Source organism: Saccopteryx bilineata, chromosome 6, assembly GCF_036850765.1.
Source record: "Saccopteryx bilineata isolate mSacBil1 chromosome 6, mSacBil1_pri_phased_curated, whole genome shotgun sequence".
NCBI lineage: Eukaryota > Metazoa > Chordata > Mammalia > Chiroptera > Emballonuridae > Saccopteryx > Saccopteryx bilineata.
This window is the reverse complement of record NC_089495.1, coordinates 36,374,815-36,397,373: the sequence shown is the minus strand read 5'-3', so window position 1 is coordinate 36,397,373 and position 22,559 is coordinate 36,374,815. Positions and strand designations below refer to the sequence as shown.

The following is a 22,559-nucleotide window of genomic DNA, read 5'->3' as shown; positions in this document are numbered from 1 at the left end:
TCTTTATCAAAGATGCTGTAAGTAACTCCATACTGTCTGGCCTATGTCAGCAAATAGGAAGAGGTGAAATGAATTCACTAATTTATTCGTTCAACATTTATTGAGCTCCAACTGTGTGCTACCAATTATGGATATAGAAAATAATAGAAAAAAATCCATCCTGCCTCATGAAGCCTGAAGTCTGAGATATATATAATATTACACTTAAACTTTTATTGAGTTAAAGTAGCACAGTGACATGTATCATGTCACCAAGACAAAAGAGACATCTATTCCAGAAATTCTTGGAAGGCACTCTATAAAGACACAAGTAATATATATTTCTGAAACCTATTATGTTTGGTTAATTTGTGTATTTTAAATATACTTATAGCTTGCATTTCAGCGTATTCTGGTTTTATAATATCTATCAGTTCAAGGGGTGTAGGAGGTCTTTAATGTTTCACACAGAAACAACCATATTTAGCACATGACGTGACACTTAAAAGGAAAACTAGCCCTGGCTGAGCAGCTCAGTTGATTAGAGCATCATCTCAATACACAAAAGTTGTGGGTTTGATCCTTGCTCAGGGCACACATAGAATCAACCAATGAATGCAAATATAAGTGGAACAACAAATCAATGTTTCTTTCTCTTTCTGTCTTCCTTCTGCTTTCTCTCTCTCTCTCTCAAAAAAAAAAAAATCAATCAAAAAAGTTAATCTAAACAACTAAAGCTGTCGCCTGACCAGGTGGTGGCGCAGTGGATAGAGCGTCGGACTGGGATGCGGAAGGACCCAGGTTCGAGACCCCGAGGTCGCCAGCTTGAGCGCGGGCTCATCTGGCTTGAGCAAAGAGCTCACCAGCTTGGACCCAGGGTTGCTGGCTCCAGCAGGGGGTTACTCGGTCTGCTGAAGGCTCACGGTCAAGGCACACGTGAGAAAGCAATCAATGAACAACTAAGAAGTCGCAACGCGCACAACGAGAAACTGATGATTGATGCTTCTCATCTCTCTCCGTTCCTGTCTGTCTGTCCCTGTCTATCTCTGCCTCTGTAAAAAAAAACAAAAAAAAACAAAAAACAAACAAACAAAAAAAAAACAACTAAAGCTGTCAATTTTGGGACATGATCATTTGACGAGGGCAGCAGGCTGGACACGCGTGGGAATGTTCCCCGTATCGCTCGCTGGGCGATAGCAGTGCCTTCCTGTCACTTAATTCCATGACAAGATCAAGACCCTGACATCTAGTGGACAGTATTGGAGCAACCAGGAATAGAATTAAAAGTATACAACAACATCAGAGAAAATAATTTATTTTAATATTTCCAAGGTTCTTAACACTTTTGTAGCATGCATGACTTAAATGTGTATAATAAAAGAAAAAGAAACTCACAATTTCTTGAAGAGCCTTTGTCCAATTACTAACGTTTTGATGTCTATTGATAAGTCCATCAAATATTTTTTCCTCATATAACTTTAAATCTTAAGAATAAAAGTGTTACAGACCTCTATAACTTATACAGGATTGTCCAAATTCTATAACCTGCTCTGAGCAGAACACCTACATGTCAGGAACACCTGAAGCCTGGAAAGATGCTTTAAACTTCTTGCGGTTTTTTATTAAAGCTAGCTTTTATTATATAAAATAAATGCTCTCTTAGAATCACAGACTTACATATAGGGACAGCCTCACTTTTTCTTTTGTAGGCATGAAGTGGAGGCCTGGGAGAGGTTAAGTGACTTACCGGGTCCCGCACCTCGTCATGGACCGATGACCCCACCCTAGCCTGTGGTCTCCAGGCCTCAGCCCTCTTTCCAATCCTCCACGGCCTGCTGCCCCCTTTGAGCGATTTCTTTTCAAAAGTATACATAGTTCACACATACACACACACACAAACCTCATGTTGTACATGGGTGCTTCCTAAAACACTCAGTGAATCACATTTTTGGAAGTCAAATCAAAATTTTAGGCACACTTTTTTCTTTACAGGAAATCAAGAGTATATACTTCCTCTGTCCCGAAATAACCCCAATTTATTTGCCTCATCAACTGGGTTGCGGGCAGGGCAACAGGCACGCTTGTGACGGGAAGATCTTTTCAAATAATGAGGTAGGGTCCACACAGCGGTTTTTCAAAACCGTACACAGCGCTTTTCCAAAAGAAGTGCAGGCGCACTGCGGGCCTCCCGCCTGCGGATGAGCTCCCCATCCGTCCTCGTGCTGTCCTGGACGGGCCTCTCTGACAAGCAAACGCCAGAAGAATCAGAGGGCGACACGAGGCAAAGACAGACGCTGGCTCACACGTGAGATGAAGGTTTCTGATTTGATTTTGTTTGTTTGGTTTTTTGAACAACGATGTACATTTTAGCTTCCAAATGTGTACAGACATCACAGGACTGGAGAGTAGACATGAACATTACCGACAGCGAAAAGGAACCAACCTGGCTTGAGTTTTACACCTATCATTCACAAAAGAAATATTTTCCACGGAAAACGGTCTTTTTAAGTATAATAAATATAATTCTTTTTTTAGAAAAACTTACTTTGCGAAACTTCTTAGGGAGTTCAGATGACATTATTAGAGGTAAAATAGACTCGCTGATTTGTAAACCGTTTAAAATAAAACTTTCCCGGAGTTATCACATACTGGATGTGCCACTGCTGTGGAGACTGTAATGGCTATCAAAAACTAGACAGTGATTTTCAGATGAACATCTAGAGAAAATTAAAACAAAAATAGATCTGGTAAATCTAGATATTAGATAATTCAAAAAATATAAATCTTGAATTTCTGGCACCAAGTTTAAAAAAATGTTAGAATCCACAACAAGATCGTTTTCTTTTGGGCACAGTTTAAACAGCTTTGATTTGTATAAAAATACAACATCCTACACCAAGGACACAAATACTTATTTTTCTTAAGCGTAATTACAATATCATTCAGTGAAGTGTGGTAGTGCTGGTGTTTGCCAGAAACCATGAATTAATAGCATGCTCTGCAGTCCTGGGACATTTTCATAAATATAAAAATCATGCAGAAATCTCCCAAAGCAACAGCTATGTGACCCCTCTCCAGACAGTCCAAAGCTGCTATCTTCTGAGGCTCTCTGTACCGTGTAAATTTCAGCCGTCACTTTCTCTGCGCAGAGTGAGATGGTCATTCCAGTTTCATGACTGGTCAAGGGTGACTTCTGAAATCAGTGACATATGTACACAGAAACTGCCCAAAATGTCTCCTTGCAGGATGCGGTTCAGTTTATAACCCTAATGCATTTTCATTTTCTGCCTAGGAAGGGCTGTGTTTACCACCTGTGACTACTGGCCGTGCATATTCTACGAAATCATCTATAAGAACAGGCCATGCTCCTAAAGAAAAACAAAGAGATTTTAACAAAATTTACATTTTAGAGCAATATCTTTTTTTACTCAAAGCACTTGTTTTCATAATCCAACACTTAATAATTTCAAAAACTAAAATGATTTTTAGTTTCCACAGCCTGTGTTTCACTTAACTGCTCAAGTTACCCATTTTTTCTGCTCTCAGAGGACCAGGGCCGGCAGACACTGGTGTGCTCTCTAACGATGGTGGCACATAGGACTAGCTGGCTGGGGTGTTCCCACCGAGGCCCCACTGCACTTCGTCCCTGCCAGAGGCTGTCGGGACCTGACTGAGTCAAGGACCCTTTGCCTTCCCAGGTGAGAGATGCAGCCGATTTCCTCCACTAGGGGGTGCTGTTTCCTCCCTGAGCAGTGTTCCCTCACCCAGTCCAAGTGGCTTCCTAAACGCCCAGGACACTCAGACAACCACCCAGTGGCCAGCCATACACTCACTACTTTACATTCGGCTCCTTTTTATGTAGACATGCCTTGTCTCACCCACTGTAGCTAAAGCTCCTGAAAAGCTGGGCTTCAGTGTGAAGTCAACTGTTCCCCCATTCATCCAGCACACGGACTAGCTGCTGCTCTGTGCTAGGGAGCGTGTGGCGCGCGCCGAGGACACTCAGACACAGACGCTCACATTGACAGTGACCACTGGGGTGGGTGAGGCTCCGCCACTTTCTACAGCAATGAGGAGTGATGCGGAGGATGTCCCAGAAGGAGTTACCTCCTAGCTGGGCACGAGGAAGCAGATGGGGGTAGGGTATGGGGAGTGAGCATTCCCTTCCAAATGTAGCAGAGCATCCACTGCACAGTGGGCACTCCAATGTCCCCTGAGTGTCCTGAAACATCTGGGGATCAGGGCTGCTAAACGTGTGATTATGTTCGTGCAAGGCAATATAAGCTGTAATCATCAAATAGGCTTACTCAGCCTAATGACACGAGACATCAAATGGGATTATGTACTTGGAACAGCCTTTTCCAAACACCTATGTAGTTCTATGGTCCTCTCTGCACGTCCATTTTTAAAATGCTTTAGAGAATTGTGTCTTGAGTTAAATAAATATGAAACCCTATTTCCCGGTTGTGTGATTTGCAAGGCATAGTCAAGTGGATACTATTATTATCATCATCATCATCCCCATGTCACCAATGGGGTAAAGCTAGGAGTCAACTAGGACCTGTCTGACCCAATTTTGTGTCACCATCGCCATCCTGCACTCTAGGCCCGTCTGACCCCAGTGCTGTGTCACCATCACCCTCCCGCACTCTAGGCCCCTCTGACCCCAGTGCTGTGTCACCATCACCGTCCTGCACTCTAGGCCCCTCTGACCCCAGTGCTGTGTCACCATCACCATCCCGCACTCTAGGCCCCTCTGACCCCAGTGCTGTGTCACCATCACCCTCCCGCACTCAAGGCCCGTCTGACCCAGTGCTGTGTCATCATCACCGTCCTGCACTCTAGGCCCCTCTGACCCCAGTGCTGTGTCACCATCACCATCCCGCACTCTAGGCCCCTCTGACCCCAGTGCTGTGTCACCATCACCCTCCCGCACTCAAGGCCCGTCTGACCCAGTGCTGTGTCATCATCACCGTCCTGCACTCTAGGCCCCTCTGACCCCAGTGCTGTGTCACCATTACCATCCCGCACTCTAGGCCCCTCTGACCCCAGTGCTGTGTCACCATCACCATCCCGCACTCTAGGCCCGTCTGACCCCAGTGCTGTGTCACCATCACCATCCTGCACTCTAGGCCCATCTGACCCCAGTGCTGTGTCACCATCACCGTCCCGCACTCTAGGCCCCTCTGACCCCAGTGCTGTGTAACCATCACCCTCCCGCACTCTAGGCCCCTCTGACCCCAGTGCTGTGTCACCATCACCATTCCGCACTCTAGGCCCCTCTGACCCCAGTGCTGTGTCACCATCACCATTCCGCACTCTAGGCCCCTCTGACCCCAGTGCTGTGTCACCATCACCATCCTGCACTCTAGGCCCGTCTGACCCCAGTGCCATGTCACCATCACCGTCCCGCACTTTAGGCCCCTCTGACCCCAGTGCTGTGTCACCATCACCCTCCCGCACACTAGGCCCCTCTGACCCCAGTGTTGTGTCACCATCACCATCCCACACTCTAGGCCCCTCTGACCCCAGTGCTGTGTCACCATCACCATCCTGCACTCTAGGCCCCTCTGACCCCAGTGCTGTGTCACCATCACCATCCCGCACTCTAGGCCCCTCTGACCCCAGTGCTGTGTCACCATCACCATCCTGCACTCTAGGCCCCTCTGACCCCAGTGCTGTGTCACCATCACCCTCCCGCACTCTAGGCCCCTCTGACCCCAGTGTTGTGTCACCATCACCATCCCACACTCTAGGCCCCTCTGACCCCAGTGCTGTGTCACCATCACCGTCCCACACTCTAGGCCCCTCTGACCCCAGTGCTGTGTCACCATCACCGTCCCGCACTCTAGGCCCCTCTGACCCCAGTGCTGTGTCACCATCACCCTCCCACACTCTAGGCCCCTCTGACCCCAGTGCTGTGTCACCATCACCCTCCCGCACTCTAGGCCCCTCTGACCCCAGTGCTGTGTCACCATCACCATCCCGCACTCTAGGCCCCTCTGACCCCAGGGCTGTGTCACCATCACCGTCCCGCACTCTAGGCCCCTCTGACCCCAGTGCTGTGTCACCATCACCATCCCGCACTCTAGGCCCCTCTGACCCCAGTGCTGTGTCACCATCACCCTCCCGCACTCTAGGCCCCTCTGACCCCAGTGCTGTGTCACCATCACCATCCTGCACTCTAGGCCCCTCTGACCCCAGTGCTGTGTCACCATCACCCTCCCGCACTCTAGGCCCCTCTGACCCCAGTGCTGTGTCACCATCACCATCCTGCACTCTAGGCCCCTCTGACCCCAGTGCTGTGTCACCATCACCATCCTGCACTCTAGGCCCCTCTGACCCCAATGCTGTGTCACCATCACCCTCCTGCACTCTAGGCCCCTCTGACCCCAGTGCTGTGTCACCATCACCATCCTGCACTCTAGGCCCCTCTGACCCCAGTGCTGTGTCACCATCACCCTCCCGCACTCTAGGCCCCTCTGACCCCAGTGCTGTGTCACCGTTACTACTGTCCTTTGCTCTGGGGGCAGGAAAAGTTGACATGAATATCAGCATTTCTGGCGGTCATCTGAAGCACTATACTTTCAACTTCTCGTACCTTCTTCGTCATAATTAGACATATCATCTGCAATCATATTTCCAAAATCTAGCAAAAGGTTCCAAGTGTCTCTTGGGATTGATCTTTTGTGATGTTCCTAATACATAAGAGAAAGAAAGAGACATAACTCTCAGGTGTTTTAGTTTCCTCAGTACATAATCAGATGAGGAATACATATCATAAGAAAATTATTAAAAGTTAAAAATAGTGCTTTGAATGAATGTTAAGAGCTACATGATGCCAATGTGCAAACATAGAAAGTAAATTTATTATAAAAACAAAACTTATCAAATACACGTTATAAATTCCTGTTGTAGTCAAATACAGGGGCAGCATTTTTAATATCTTTACCTAGCCCTGAACCAATTCCAAAACAATGCAGGGCAACAGGCAACTGGTATTTTGACACATTAACTTTTCTATATACTAGGTTGTTCTTGAAGCATATTGGGACAATTTTCAAAAATGTCTTTGTTATTCAGTATTTCTGATATACCAGAAATATAGAGAGTAAGCTAACACCTATGTTCTATTGTTGACCATCAGCTGCAGAAGCAAACCCACAACTCCCGGTACTGCTGTCTCATCCTGCTCTTTCTCCTTACAGAGGTCCTCCTCCTCCTGATTGGCATTTATCATTCTCATGCCTGTCTCTGTACGTACACTACATGCATACAGCTGTAAACAACTCAGAAGCTTGTCTTACCCTTTAAAACGTTTATATAACTACCAAATCCTCTGCGTTTGTTTTTGTTCCACTCAACACCATGTTTGAAATGTATCCAGCCTCATGCACCTAAGTCTAGAATGATTCACTGTCATTCTTCAGCTGTATTCTGCTGCATTTACACTCTGAGTTGTACCCGCTCTCCGGCTGACGGACACTGGGTGCGGCCAGTGTTGCTGCTGCAGTGATGCGAGCATGCTGTCACTGCGCATGTGTGTGCAGGTCCTCTGGGGAATGTCTGCAGTAGAGGTTACTGGCCACAGAACTAAGTAAATGTGGCCTATTGCTATTAAGTTGAATGTAGGCATCGTCATACTATTGCAAGGAGGGCCTTGACACACAGCTGCTCACAGTGGAGGGGCTTGTCGCCCGCCAGGCGAGGGCTTCTCTCACGGTCACCGATGGAGCTGACAAGGGAGAGCGCGCTGAGCACACCCGATAGCACAATGGTCTATTTTGGAGTCTGGAGGTATCCTTGTAGTTCACGTACTTCAAATAACCCACACCCACACCAACTTCCCTTATTTTCCCTACGAGGAGCTAGCTGTCTAACTAAGAAGGCCCAGCACATGGAGATGTCTGCCTTGAACACGGATAGATTCTCTCCTAAAGGGGCCAGCTATGCCCTCCTTCCCTTTGAGGCATCAGAAAATACACTTTAAAATGGTACTGGACTTTGAACCCACACACAGTGGCAGGGTTCCACTGGACAGCGATACAGTCCACCGTCTGGAACCCCAGCCTAGAAGGAGCCACTTTCGAAGTCGGCCTTGGAGCAGCCCTGCCTGAAGCTCAGGGGCTGCTATGCGCCACAGGTGGCAAAGCTGTGTGGCAACTTGGAGGGTACCTGGTGGCCTCTGCATAAGACTTTCATTTACCACTTGGTCCACGTAGAATACTTTGGTTAGATGACATGCACAGCCATATAACCTGCTGACCCTCCTTCACCCTGGGCACATATGGCAAGAAGCAGGAGGACACTTACCAATAAAAAGGTGTTCCAAAGATCTAAAAACTTAAACCTTCCAGATAATACTAAATTCCAATATGCAACAGCCATTTCTAAATCTGACAAACAGAGAAAAAGAGCAGTTAATATATCCCAATTTCTTTTTCTACTGAACAAAAAACGATCGCTTCTTAGCACACATATTCACTTAATAAAATTCAGCAGTGTTACCCAAGAGTAATAAGAGGCTTAATCCTTACAGAAGTGTTCCTGAAATTATGTGTAATTTAATTTTATAACACTGGGCAAATGTCTGCAAAAAAGGATTTTTGTGTATTGTGTTATTCAAACATGTAAATTACCCCCTAGTTAATAATATTTGAAGACTCTCCTTTTCATATATACCAGGCTTTCTTTAAACCAGGGGTCCCCAAACTACGGCCCATGGGCTGCATGCGGCCCCCTGAGGCCATTTATCCGGCCCCCGCCGCACTTCCAGAAGGGGCACCTCTTTCATTGGTGGTCAGTGAGAGGAGCATAGTTCCCATTGAAATACTGGTCAGTTTGTTTATTTAAATTTACTTGTTCTTTATTTTAAATATTGTATTTGTTCCCGTTTTTTTTTTTACTTTAAAATAAGATATGTGCAGTGTGCACAGGGATTTGTTGATTGTTTTTTTTATAGTCCGGCCCTCCAATGGTCTGAGGAACAGTGAACTGGCCCCCTGTGTAAAAAGTTTGGGGACCCCTGCTTTAAACCATAACCAGCCTGGATACTATTAATGCATATCATTTGTTTTTTAAAAAAGTAGACCAATGTGCTTTCTAAGTGGTGAACTACAAGTTAAATAGCTTGTTTTGAAAGGAAGTGACATAATGTACTCCAGTAGACTGGCCTTGCCACTATAAAAACTAAAACAAAATCTGATTCCAAAGTAAAACACATAAGCTTTGTAAGGACTTTGAATTTCTCAAGGCATAGTCAGGACAAATAAGCAGGTTTAGGGAAACACACTTTCACTGGTGTAAGGATAGTTAAAAATCTAGATAGTTATTAATCAAAGTCAATGTCCTCATTTTTCTCCAACTGGAAGGTAGTGATTATTTCACTACTTCTATATAAACCTATACTGTAGGGCTCAATCTTAAGATGACGTCTTAATGTAATATGAATGCCGAGTTTTACGGCTGTATTGGAATATTATCCCCAATCCAAAATTCTTGGAATACTGAGATTCATTCTCTGTTCACAGGAAGTTTAATGTCTATTTCTTTTTATATGCTTAATATAGAAAGTATATAAAGAAGTCAAGAAGTTTGCTTCTTAATATTGATAATCTTTAAACATGTTGAATAGTGCTAACCACATGTAGATAGTAAAAGAACAGTTATAATGAAATAACTTTCTAATTATATGTTTATATATGTGTGTTAGATAAACTAATACGATAAGCTGGTGAATAAATATTTAAGGTAACAGAGTATTTTAAATGCAAAATACTAAAAGCTCTTCATCTAAATCTTGTTTGGTCCTGCTTGGACAAAAATTATTACAGTTACAGATCTAATTTGAGATCTCCAGGGTTGATCATTATTAAAATTAAGTAAGAGATGTGTGAATAGCAACCAACTTTAAATACAATACCGATATTCCCTATGTGTTTAAAGTCCATTATAGATTTTTCTCAGTCTTAAATACCCTGGAGTCTTAATCAGAAAGAAAGAAATGGTCAGAAAATTTCAAGGAACCAACAGTACGGAAAGGCTCGCTGAACCTTACCTATGGGGCCCGCAGTATAATGCTAAGATGCTTAGTCTTGTCCTGCTAGACTACATCCTTATCACTTAGGAAGAACGTTAATTGAAATCTATACTCAACTCATTTTAATGATGAAAAGTCTCACACTGAGAAATGGAGGTAAACCTGGGAAGGAAAGAAAAATAGTTTTATGGCAGACATTTAATCTAGTTACTTTTGGACTAGTTTGGTCCTAGAAATCTCTCTTATAAAGTTCTTGATTTGTATGTTTGTAAACCACAAGACCAAAAGTAAATGGATGCATTTTCAATATTTAGTATTATCTATATAAAAATGTTTAATATTATCCTACGAGAGTTAGCCATTTGCAAATAACAACAAAGCTCAAAATGATAAAACTTGATAGCTGACATCAAGAGTAATAGCTACTCTAGTCGCTATAAAAAAAATCTTTATGGCCCTGGCCCGTTGGCTCAGTGGTAGAGCGTCAGCCCCAGTATGTGGATGTCTCGGGTTTGAGTCCTGGTCAGGGAACACAGAAGAAGTGCCCATCTGCTTCTCCACCCTTCCCCCTCTCGCTTCTCTCTCTTCTCCTCCCCTCCTGCAGCCAAAGCTCGATTAGAGAGAGCTGGCCCAGGGCACTGAGGATGACTCCATGGCCTCCGCCTCCTGCACTAAAACATGGCTCTAGTTGCAACCAAGCAAGGGCCTCAGATGGGCAAAGCATCGCCCCCTAGTGGGCTTGCTGGGTAGATCCCAGTCAGGGCTCATGTGGGAGTCTGTCTCTGCCTCCCCTTCTCTCACTGAAAGAAAAAAATAAAAATAAAAATCTTTATCGCAGCTAGGTTCTTTCCAATAACCTCTGAAAAGTCTTACCTCTTGAGTAAGATGTTTAGAAGATCCTACTATTTAAAATCTGTTTGTGATGCTCCATTTAGAATTAGATAATAAAAATGTCCCTTCTCTTAAAAAAAGATCTTTGAGCAGATATAAAAATTAGCCAACCATGAGACTATTCCTTTAAAAATCAAGATTTCTCAATGCCAACTAATTCGTGACTCTAGCCAGTATGAAAAAAATGCTATGCTTCTTCACTAAAACAGTCAAATAGCTTCAATTATCTTACTAAGTTGACCACCAGTTAAAAACAGGCTAAAGAATAATCATACATATAATAATACAGTATGCATAATCTTAACACACACAGACATAAACAGACACACAAAACATGAAAGAAATGAACAATACATTTCTTTATCGATTATTTTTCTCCACTGATGTTCATGCTTTTTCTAGGAACTATAGAACACTTGCATCAATTTCTTTAATTTATATTTAATCTTTCAGAAGACAGACCATGTGATATACTTTTGAAATAATAAAATAAATTGTTCTGTTTTGGGTGTGTAGTCATAAAATTATTTGTCTTGCTTTATTTATTTTAAAAAATCCTCTTGAGTGGTAGAAAAAAAAGAAAATAGAAAAAATCCTCAAAAACCTTCTATAATACAGAATTAATATCTTTGAAATGTTCATATAATTTAATCATTTCCTTCATATTTCTGCATATTTCAAAAGGCTATTATTCTCTTTAATAGAATTTCATATTGTCTCAATTACTCTCATAAAGCAAAGAAACAAAATCAGTAACTCTTTTAATTCTCTAGTAAATGATTTTGATAAAAATTTTAAGTGCCTATAGATATAAAATAAATAAAAAGATAATTTTTTTTTCTCTGTGATGGAATTACAGGATAAACTATAAATTTCATCTTTTCTGCTGCCTAATGCTAAGGCAAATCTAATTAAAATAGAGGCTAAACATATCAGGCTTGGTATTGTAAAAAGGTTTCAAAACACTCTAGCCTGACCAGGCAGTGGCGCAGTGGACAGAGCATCGGACTGGGATGTGAGACCCCGAGGTCGCCAGCTTGAGCGTGGGCTCATCTGGTTAGAGCAAAGCTCACCAGCTTGGACCCAAGGTCGCTGGCTCGATCAAGGGGTTACTCGGTCTGCTGAAGGCCCATGGTCAAGGCACATATGAGAAAGCAATCAATGAACAACTAAAGTGACACAACAAAAAACTGATGATTGATGCTTCTCATCTCTCCGTTCCTGTCTGTCCCTATCTATCCCTCTCTCTCTGTCTCTGTCTCTGTCTCTGTAAAAACAACAACAACCCAACAACAAAAAACACTATCCTTATATGAGTTTTTTAAAAAAATATTCATGGAGAAAGAAAATACATATTTAAACTTTAAATCAGGTAATTAACTTAGACTCTAATTTAGTAATTCTTAGAAATTACTATGAAATTCATAATGTATGTCGAATGTGGTAACTTCAAATGAAACTGACACTGTAAGACTTCTAGAAGAAGAAAGTGGACCTGAAGAAATACACAGCCTCCACCTATCCTACCCATAAGAGATATGCAGTCTCTCCTGACTGGGCAGTGGCGCGGTGGATAGAGCATCGGCCTGGGATGCTGAGGACCTCTAGGTCGCTGGCTTGATCATAGGCTCATCTGGCTTGAGCATGGGCTCACAAGCTTGAGCGTGGGGTCACTGGCTTAAGTGTGGGACCACGGCCGCTGGCTTGAGCCAAACATCACTGCCTTAAGCAAGGGGTCACTGGCTCGGCTGTAGCCCCCCTCCCCTCAGGTCAAGACACATAGGAGACGGCAATCAATGAACAACTAAGGTGCTGCAACTATCTCATCTCTCTTCCTGTTTGTCTCTGTCTCACCAAAAAAAAAAAAAAAAAAGGAAAAGATGTGCAGGCTTCATATCAGCAGCCCTGCCCCCAGCCTGAGGCTGCCATGCTGTAAGGAGGCCCGAGGGAGTCTGTGACGCAGAAGACCCTCTCATGAGTCCCTCCTGGGCACTTCAACCTCATCCAGCTGCTAGCTGAAACACCACAGAGTGTCTGAGTTGACACTATGTGGAACAGAAGCGCTACCCTACTGAACGCTGCCTGAATTCCTGACCTAAAATATCATCAGCTGTAAAACAAAGATTGTTGTTTGAAACCTTGAAGTTTTCAGGTACTTTGCTATGCAGCAATTACTAAGCAAAACAGTGGGTCTTGGCCGCAAGCAGAGAACCTGCAATTCGGGATGTTCCTAGGGGATGACGATGTGCTGGTCTGCAGACCACGCTCTGCAGGGGCCTACAGTAAACCACAACTTATAAAAAAGTCCTAATACTTTTCCAGTTCTGGAGAGTTGACTTGGCATTATAAGATAAAAACTCTTAAAAACAATACCTACACATGAAAGTTAAATGAAATGCGAACCACTTTAAAAATTTTTTATTTTAACAATAAAAGGAAGAAATCCCATAGATTGCAAAGCATATCAATAAATACGAATCAGCCTGACCAGGCGGTGGCGCAGTGGATAGAGCGTCGGACTGGGATGCGGAGGACCCAGGTTCAAGACCCCGAGGTCGCCAGCTTGAGCGCGGGCTCATCTGGTTAGAGCAAAGCTCACCAGCTTGTACCCAAGGTCGCTGGATTGAGCAAGGGGTTATTCGGTCTGCTGAAGGCCCACGGTCAAGGCACATATGAGAAAGCAATCAAAGAACAACTAAGGTATCACAACGAAAAACTAATGATTGATGCTTCTCATCTCTCTCCATTCCTGTCTGTCTGTCCCTATCTATCCCTCTCTCTGACTCTCGCTCTGTCTCTGAAAAAAAAAAGTACGAATCATTATTTCTTTTTTTTAAAAGACTTTATTCAATTTTCAGAGAGGAGAGAGAGAGAGAGAAAGAGGGAGAGAGAAAGAGGAGGAGCAGGAAGCATCAACTCCCATATATGTCTTGACCAGGTAAGCCCAGGGTTTCAAACCGGCGACCTCAGTGTTACAGATGGACGCTTTATCCCACTGCGCCACCACAGGTCAAGCCCGAATCATTATTTCTAACAGAAGCTTAATTATCTGAAATTATACTGAAGATATTAAAATTATAGAATGAACAGTCAAAGAATATTGTAGCCTGACCAGGCGGTGGCGCAGTGGATAGAGCGTCGGACTGGGATGTGGAGGACCCAGGTTTGAGACCCCGAGGTCGCCAGCTTGAGTGCGGGTTCATCTGGTTTGAGCAAGACTCATCAGCTTGAACCCAAGGTCACTGGCTTGAGCAAGGGGTCACTCAGTCTGCTATAGCCCCCCAGTCAAGGCACGTATGAGAAATCAATCAATGAACAACTAAGGAACCACAACGAAGAATTGATATTTCTCATCTCTCTCCCTTCCTGTCTGTCTGTTCCTATCTGTCCCTCTCTCTGACTCCCTCTGTCTCTGCCACCAAAAAAAAAAAAAGAATATTGTATTATCATTTACTGACATTTCAAGGTGGGTAACCATTTAATAACAATAAAGAATGTCTGTTGTTATTTTACAATTTGGATCAGACCAATTATCACTGAAAAATGAAGCCAAATAAGGCTCTAAGAATTAAACTGCTCAAAAGTAAAGCATTTCCTAAATTTTCCTTTTGAAGTATAATAATAATTACACTCAGACCTGAATTAGCCAAATTTTAGAAAAGTATGGAAAGCATTATTTCTTGCTTAGGTGAATATTACCTAGAAAAACTCAGGAAATGGCAAGTTTTTTTTGCTTGTTTGTTTTGTTTTTAAATGTAGCATAGGCCCTGGCTGGGTAGCTCAGTTGGTTAGAGCATCACCCTTATACACCAAGGTCGCAGGTTTGATCCCTGGTCAGGGCACATACAACAATTAACCAATGATTATATAAATAAGTGGAACAACAACTGGATGTTTCTTTTTTTCTCCTTCCCTCTCTGAAATCAATATATATATATATATATATATATATATATATATATATATTTTTTTTTTTTTTTTTTTTTTTTTTTTAAAAAGGCAGCAGTAGAAGAAATAATATCCATGTCAGAAAGAACCACCTGTTGGGATCATGGCACTTGTCCTCACCAAATGAGCAAGTCTTAGGACAGATATCCCAAGAATGTCGAATGAGCCCAACCCAAATACCCTTTAGTACTGTTGTTCTGTTGTTTATTTGTTTATTAGTTTCTAGAACACTGATGATTGTTACTGGGTAATCAAGATTCAAACTAAAATAGGCTTTAGTTTTTAATGACAAATTTGCTTCCGCCTCTTAGAAAGGAAGAGTATAAGAGAGAAGATAAGAAGCAAGAGTTTTTGCTCCAAAAGTAAAAAAATCAGCTGATAAAAGAACAATTTTCAGCACTCTTATTAAGATCGCTGTTATTTAAAAACAAAACAAAACAACCCCACCCCCAGAAAACAACATGTGCCAGCAAGAATGTGGAGGAACTGAAACCTGGGCACTGTGGGTGGGAATGTAAAATGACACAGCTGTGGCAGAAAACAGTATGGAGGCTTCTCAACAAAGTTAAACACAGAGTTACATATGACCCAGCAATTGCACTTCTGGGTATTTACCCAAAAGAACTGAAAGGCTGGAACTCAAGCAGATATTTGTACACCTACATTCAGAGCAGCATTACTCACAATCGCTAAAAGGTGGAGACAACCCAAGTGTCCACTGACAAATGAGTGGACGAGCAAAATGTGGAAATACATATAGTAGAATATTATTCAGCCTTAAAAGGGAAGAAAATTCTGCACCTGCTACAATATGGATGATTCTTGAGGACATTAGGCTAAATGAAACCAGTAACAAAAGGGTCAAGGGTATGAGTTACCCAGAGGAGTCAAAGTCAGTGAGACAGGAAGCAGAATGGTGGCTCTCGGGCTGGCAGAAGGAGGAATGGGGGGTCACTATCTTATGGGGGAAAAGTTTCAGTCTGTCAGGATGAAGGCATTCTAGAGATAGATGATGGTACTACTTGGACAACAATGTGCCACTGAGCTGTACACTTAAAAACAGTTAAAATGGCAAAAACAAAACAAAACAAAACAAAAAACTAATGAGCAATCTTGGGGGAAACAACTCCCAAGAGCCCCTAACTGGATCTAAGAACAAGCAGTTACACACCTCATCCTCCCCTCTCTATCCTTCAACACTCAAAGGCACTTGGAAGGGTCCCGGAAAGGTGGTAGAAGGCGCTGTGTAGTTTTTAATTTCTCTGAATCTTCACATAAAAATACATACAGTGCCTTACCAGGCGGTGGTGCAGTGGATAAAGTGTTGGACTGGGATGCAGAGGACCCAGGTTCGAGATCCCAAGGTCGCCAGCTTGAGCGCGGGCTCATCTGGCTTGAGCAAAAAGCTCACCAGCCTGGTTGGACTCAAGGTCTCTGGCTCTAGCAAGGGGTTACTCGGTCTGCTGAAGGCCCACGGTCAAGGTGCATATGAGAAAGCAATCAATGAACAACTAAGGTGTCGCAACAAAAAACTGATGATTGATGCTTCTCATTTCTCTCTGTTCCTGTCTGTCTGTCCCTATCTATCCCTCTCTCTGACTCTCACTCTGTCTCTGTAGAAAAAAAAAAAAAAATAGATACAGCAACTAGAGAGCAAGTCCAAAACTGAAAGGCAACATTAGCAATGAAATAAGGTAAGAAATTATCTTCATGAACTGAAAATATGGGTAGGAGAGGCTGGACCCTAGCAGCCGCAAGACCTCTGTGGTGTGTGGAAGGGGGAGTGAGTGGGATGCGGGGTCTCCGGCAGGTGCCACCACAGGGGACCCCGGAGCAGCCAGCAGGAGTCTACTACAAAGCCTAGGAAAGACGAGGTAAGGACAGAACCTGCAGTCAGGCCACGGCCGTGCCCAATGGGAAAAGAATGCAGGGACCTGCCACAAGGGACTGAGGCAACCTGGCTCCCACAAACCTCAGAACTGACCTACCACGGCTCCTTCTAGATGGGATTTCATGCAGAGACGAGGCTGGGAGTGCACAAGTTAAACAGGAAAGCAGAGACAAGAAAAGAGAGAAAAGCAGGGAAGAAGGACAGAGCTAGAAAATCTTAAAGCAAACTTCATTGTACACGACAAGCATGCACGTACACAAACACACACACAGAGGCACATATGCACATGCATACATGCAACACATCATGCATACCTGTGCACACACACACACACCCCAGCGGAGGTAGCTCTATGAAGTCAGAACATTGCCTTGAACCATCCCCCTTCGAAAAGTCTAGGCAAGTTAATTTCACGTGAATATAAACATGAGAAAAGCACTGAGGTCAAATCCCTTGTAACACTGTCCTAAGAAAAAAAGATAATACAGACAGAATATCATCCCTAGAAACAAATGCATGCCAGGAAACACTCCAATACAGACCAAAATTGAGACCTCCCACTTCAAAACAAGCTAAAAGACATCTTAAGGAAGGATACAAACATGAAAGAACACATAAGAGAATTAGAAAAACTCAGAAATGAGGGGACAACACTCCAGAATGAGAAATGAAAAAAGAAACATTTCAGAAATCCCTGCAGTAATGCTAGTTTCCATCTTTCTTCCTAGGAACAAGGTAAAAGACAAAAGCTGCCACCTACAAACAAAAGCCACACTGACTGTCAAGCCCAGTCTCGAGTTTGGACATGAGTGGCCGAGGAGACATAGAGGGAGGCCAGTGTGACCAGAGCTGAGGCAGCGCCGCTGGGTGACATGCTCTTATTTCACTCCAATTTTTTCTGCACTGCTGAATAGTTCTTTCTTTTAAAATACAGTGGTACCTTGAGATATGAACAGACCAACATACAAACATTTTAAGATACGAGTTGTGACTTGGTCCATATTTTTGTTCGAGATCCAAGCGAAATTCCGAGATACAAGTCCGTGATTCGGGAAGCTGCCGCTAGTTGGCGCGTTGGCGCACAGGTCCAGTATTGGCAGTTTGATATACGAGTTGACTTACAAGCTTGGTTACAGAAAGAATTAAATTCGTATCTCAAGGTACCACTGTATGCCAAGTATTTTAATTTTCCCAGGAGCACAAGACTGTGAGTCCAACTCTCCATTCTGTACGAACACAACTGGAATGCTCTGCAATTCTCATTTAAGCAGGGCCCAGCTACTAATGCCTCCGAGTCTTGACCCCTTGTGGTCCTTCTGGAAGCGCCTGGAAAAGTCTTCTCCAGGTAACACCCCAATGAGCGACAGAGCCCGGGACAATCAGGGCTCACGCCTGCAGTGGTCCGTAGGCACTCTGATTTCAGTCGGCTGACCGTGTGTTGGTTTCCGTGGGGGGTGAGAACAGACAAAACCCAGCTTCTGCCTCTGCTTCTTTTTTTTTTTTTTGTATTCTTTTTTTTTTTTAATATTAATATTTTTTTATTAAATTTAATGCAGTGACATTGATAAATCAGGGTACATATGTTGAGAGAAAATATCTCTAGATTATTTTGACATTTGATTGTGCTGTATACCCCTCCCACAAAGTTAAATTGTCTTCTGTCACCTTCTATCTGGTTTTCTTTGTGCCCCTCCCCTCCCCTAACCCCTCTCTCCTTCTTCACCCCCTCCCCCCTCCCCCAACCCCCCCCGCCCCTGTTGCCATCACATTCTTGTTCATGTCTCTGAGTCTCATTTTTATGTCCCTTCTATGTATGGATTCATCTCAGTTTTTTTTCTGATTTACTTATTTCACTCCGTATAATGTTATCAAGGTCCATCCATGTTATTGTAAATGATCCAATGTCATCATTTCTTATGGCTGAGTAGTATTCCATAGTATATATGTACCAAAGTTTTTTAATCCACTCGTCCTCTGACGGACACTTGGGCTGTTTCCAGATCTTCGCTATTGTGAACAATGCTGCCACAAACATGCGGGTGCATTTCTCCTTTTCGAGCCGTTCTATGGTGTCCTTGGGGTATATTCCTAAAAGTGGGGTAGCTGGGTCAAAAGGCAGTTCGATTTTCAGATTTTTGAGGAATCTCCATACTGTTTTCCACAGTGGCTGCACCAGTCTGCATTCCCACCAGCAGTGCAGGAGGGTTCCCTTTTCTCCACATCCTCGCCAGCACTTATTCTGTGTTGTTTTGTTGATAAGTGCCATTCTGACTGGTGTGAGGTGATATCTCATTGTGGTTTTAATTTGCATTTCTCTAATGATGAGTGATGTTGAGCATTTTTTCATATGCCTATTGGCCATCTGTATGTCCTCTTTGGAGAAGTGTCTATTCATCTCTTTTGCCCATTTTTGGATTGGGTTGTTTGTCTTCCTGGTGTTGAGTTTTACAAGTTCTTTATAAATTTTGGTTATTAACCCCTTATCAGACGTATTGTCAAATATGTTCTCCCATTGTGTAGTTTGTCTTTTTATTCTGTTCTTGTTGTCTTTAGCTGTGCAAAAGCTTTTTAGTTTGATATAGTCCCATTTGTTTATCCTGTCTTTTATTTCACTTCCCCATGGAGATAAATCAGCAAATATATTGCTCCAAGAGATGTCGGAGAGCTTACTGCCTATGTTTTCTTCTAAGATGCTTATGGTTTCACGGCCTACATTCAAGTCTTTTATCCATTTTGAGTTTATTTTTGTGAGTGGTGTAAGCTGGTGATCTAGTTTCATTTTTTTGCAGGTAGCTGTCCAATTTTCCCAACACCATTTGTTAAAGAGGCTGTCTTTACTCCATTGTATTTCCTTACCTCCTTTGTCAAATATCAGTTGTCCATAGAACTGTGAGTTTATTTCTGGGTTCTCTGTTCTATTCCATTGATCTATATGCCTGTTCTTATGCCAGTACCAGGCTGTTTTGAGTACAATGGCCTTGTAGTATAACTTGATATCAGGAAGTGTGATACCTCCCACTTTATTCTTCTTTTTTAAGATTGCTGAGGCTATTCGTGTCCTTTTTTGGTTCCATATAAATTCTTGGAATATGTGTTCTATATCTTTGAAGTATGTCATTGGTATTTTAATTGGTATTGCATTGAATTTATAAATTGCTTTGGGTAATATAGACATTTTAATGATGTTTATTCTTCCTAACCATGAGCACGGTATATGCTTCCACTTGTTAGTATCTTCCTTGATTTCTTTTATCAATGTTTTGTAATTTTCCGAGTACAAGTCTTTAGTCTCCTTGGTTAAGTTTACTCCTAGGTACTTTATTTTTTTGGTTGTAATTGTGAAGGGGATTGTTTCCTTAATTTCTCTTTCTGACTGTTCATTGTTGGTGTATAAAAATGCTTCTGATTTCTGAGTATTGATTTTATATCCTGCCACTTTGCTGAATTTATTTATCAGGTCCAGTAGTTTTTTGACTGAGACTTTAGGGTTTTCTATATACAATATCATATCATCTGCAAATAATGATAGTTTTACTTCTTCTTTTCCAACTTGAATGCCTTTTATTTCTTCTTCTTGTCTGACTGCTGTGGCTAGGACTTCCAGGACTATGTTAAATAAGAGTGGTGAAAGGGGGCACCCCTGCCTTGTTCCTGATCTTAAGGGTATTGCTTTTAATTTTTGCCCATTGAGTATGATGTTGGCTGTGGGTTTCTCATAGATGGCTTTTATCATGTTGAAGTATGTTCCCTGTATTCCCACTTTGCTGAGAGTTTTGATCATGAATGGGTGCTGGATTTTATCAAATGCTTTTTCTGCATCTATTGAAATTATCATATGGTTTTTCTCCTTCTTTTTGTTTATGTGATGAATCACATTGATTGATTTACGAATATTGTACCAGCCTTGCCTCCCCAGAATAAATCCCACTTGATCATGGTGTATGATTTTTTCCATATATTGTTGGATCCGGTTTGCTAATATTTTGTTGAGGATTTTAGCATCTATATTCATCAGAGATATTGGCCTATAATTTTCTTTCTTTGTGTGGTCTTTGCCTGGTTTTGGAATCAGAATTATGCTTGCCTCATAAAAGGAGTTTGGAAGTCTTCCTTCCTCTTGAATTTTTTGAAATAGTTTGAGAAGGATAGGAGTTAGTTCTTCTTTGAATATTTGGTAGAATTCCGTTGTGAAGCCATCGGGCCCCGGACTTTTCTTTGTTGGGAGTTTTTTGATAACTGTTTCGATCTCCTTTGGTGTAATTGGTCTGTTTAAGTTTTCTGATTCTTCCAGATTGATTTTTGGAAGATTGTACGTTTCAAGGAATTTGTCCATTTCATCTAGGTTGTCTAGTTTTTTGGCATACAGTTCTTCATAGTATTTTCTTACAATATTTTGTATTTCTGTTGTGTCAGTTGTTATTTCTCCTCTCTCATTTCTAATTTTATTTATTTGAGTCCTCTCTCTCTTTTTCTTGGTGAGTCTACTTAAAGGTGCATCAATCTTGTTTACCTTTTCAAAGAACCAGCTCCTAGTTTCATTGATCCTCTGTATTGTTTCTTTAGCCTCTATGTCATTTATTTCTGCTCTGATCTTTATTATTTCCTTCCTTCTACTACATTTGGGCTTTACTTGCTGTTCTTTTTCTAATTCTTTTAGATGCAGGGTTAAGTTGTTTATTTGAGCTTTTTCTAGCTTCTGAAAGTGTGCCTGTAGTGCTATGAACTTCCCTCTCAGCACTGCTTTCGCTGTGTCCCATAAATTTTGAGTTGTTGTATGCTCATTGTCATTCGTTTCTAGGAATTTCTTTATTTCTTCTTTGATCTCATTCTTAATCCATTCATTATTTAACACCCTGCTATTTAGTTTCCATGTGTTTGAGAATTTTTGAGCTTTTCTGCTGTGATTCATTTCTAGTTTCATGCCGTTGTGATCGGAGAAAGTGCTTGATATGATTTCAGTCTTCTTAAATTTGTTGAGAGCACTTTTGTGCCCTAACATGTGGTCTATCCTAGAGAATGTACCATGAGCACTTGAAAAGAATGTATATTCTGCTGCTTTAGGGTGAAAGGTTCTGAAGATATCTATTAAATCGAGTTGATCTAGTGTTTCCAATAAGTCTGCTGTTTCTTTGTTAATTTTCTTTCTTGAGGATCTATCTAGTGATGTTAGTGGGGTATTGAAATCCCCTACTATTATAGTATTGCTGTTGATCTTGCCCTTTAAATCCATCAAAATCTGTTTTATATATTTGGGTGCTCCTATATTAGGTGCATAGATATTTATAATAGTTATATCTTCCTGTTGGATTACTCCCTTTATCATTATGTAGTGGCCTTCTTTATCTCTTACTATATCCTTTGTTTTAAAGTCCAATTTGTCTGATATAAGTATTGCTACCCCAGCTTTTTTTTCATTTCCGTTTGCATGAAACATTTTTTTCCATCCTTTTACCTTCAATCTGTGTGTGTCTTTTGTTCTAAGGTGTGTCTCTTGTAGACAACATATGTATGGGTCCTGTTTTCTTATCCACGCAGCTACCCTATGTCTTTTGATTGGATCATTTAATCCATTTACATTTAAGGTTATTATTGATATGTAGTTGTTTATTGCCATTTTCTTCTTTAAAGGTGTATTCCTTTTTCTTTTTTTTTTTTTTTTCTGTATTCTTTTCCCACTTTATCTGTTTACACTAGGCCCCTTAATATTTCCTGCAGCATTGGTTTGGTTGTAATGAATTCCTTGAGTTGTTTTTTGTCTGGGAAGCTTTTTATTTCTCCTTCAATTTTAAACGATAGCCTTGCTGGATAAAG

General features: G+C 42.0%; 1 protein-coding gene across 13 annotated transcripts in view; it reads right to left on the bottom strand.

The window, feature by feature from the left end:
• Positions 1-1,279: 1,279 nt before the first annotated feature.
• The window catches only part of DCUN1D2 (defective in cullin neddylation 1 domain containing 2), a 43,776-nt gene continuing 22,496 nt past the window's right edge, over positions 1,280-22,559 (bottom strand). For 11 of the 13 annotated variants that reach the window (XM_066235987.1, XM_066235985.1, XM_066235991.1 and 8 more), the window contains 4 exons: positions 10,136-10,180; positions 8,293-8,375; positions 6,581-6,677; positions 1,280-3,347 (listed from right to left, as the gene is read on the bottom strand). In XM_066235987.1, the coding sequence (XP_066092084.1) occupies positions 3,268-3,347; positions 6,581-6,677; positions 8,293-8,375; positions 10,136-10,180 (305 nt within the window). In that variant the 3' untranslated portion in view covers positions 1,280-3,267. The remainder of the gene's footprint in view (positions 3,348-6,580; positions 6,678-8,292; positions 8,376-10,135; positions 10,181-22,559) is intronic. The other 2 variants (XM_066235998.1, XM_066235986.1) reach the window with 1 other exon arrangement.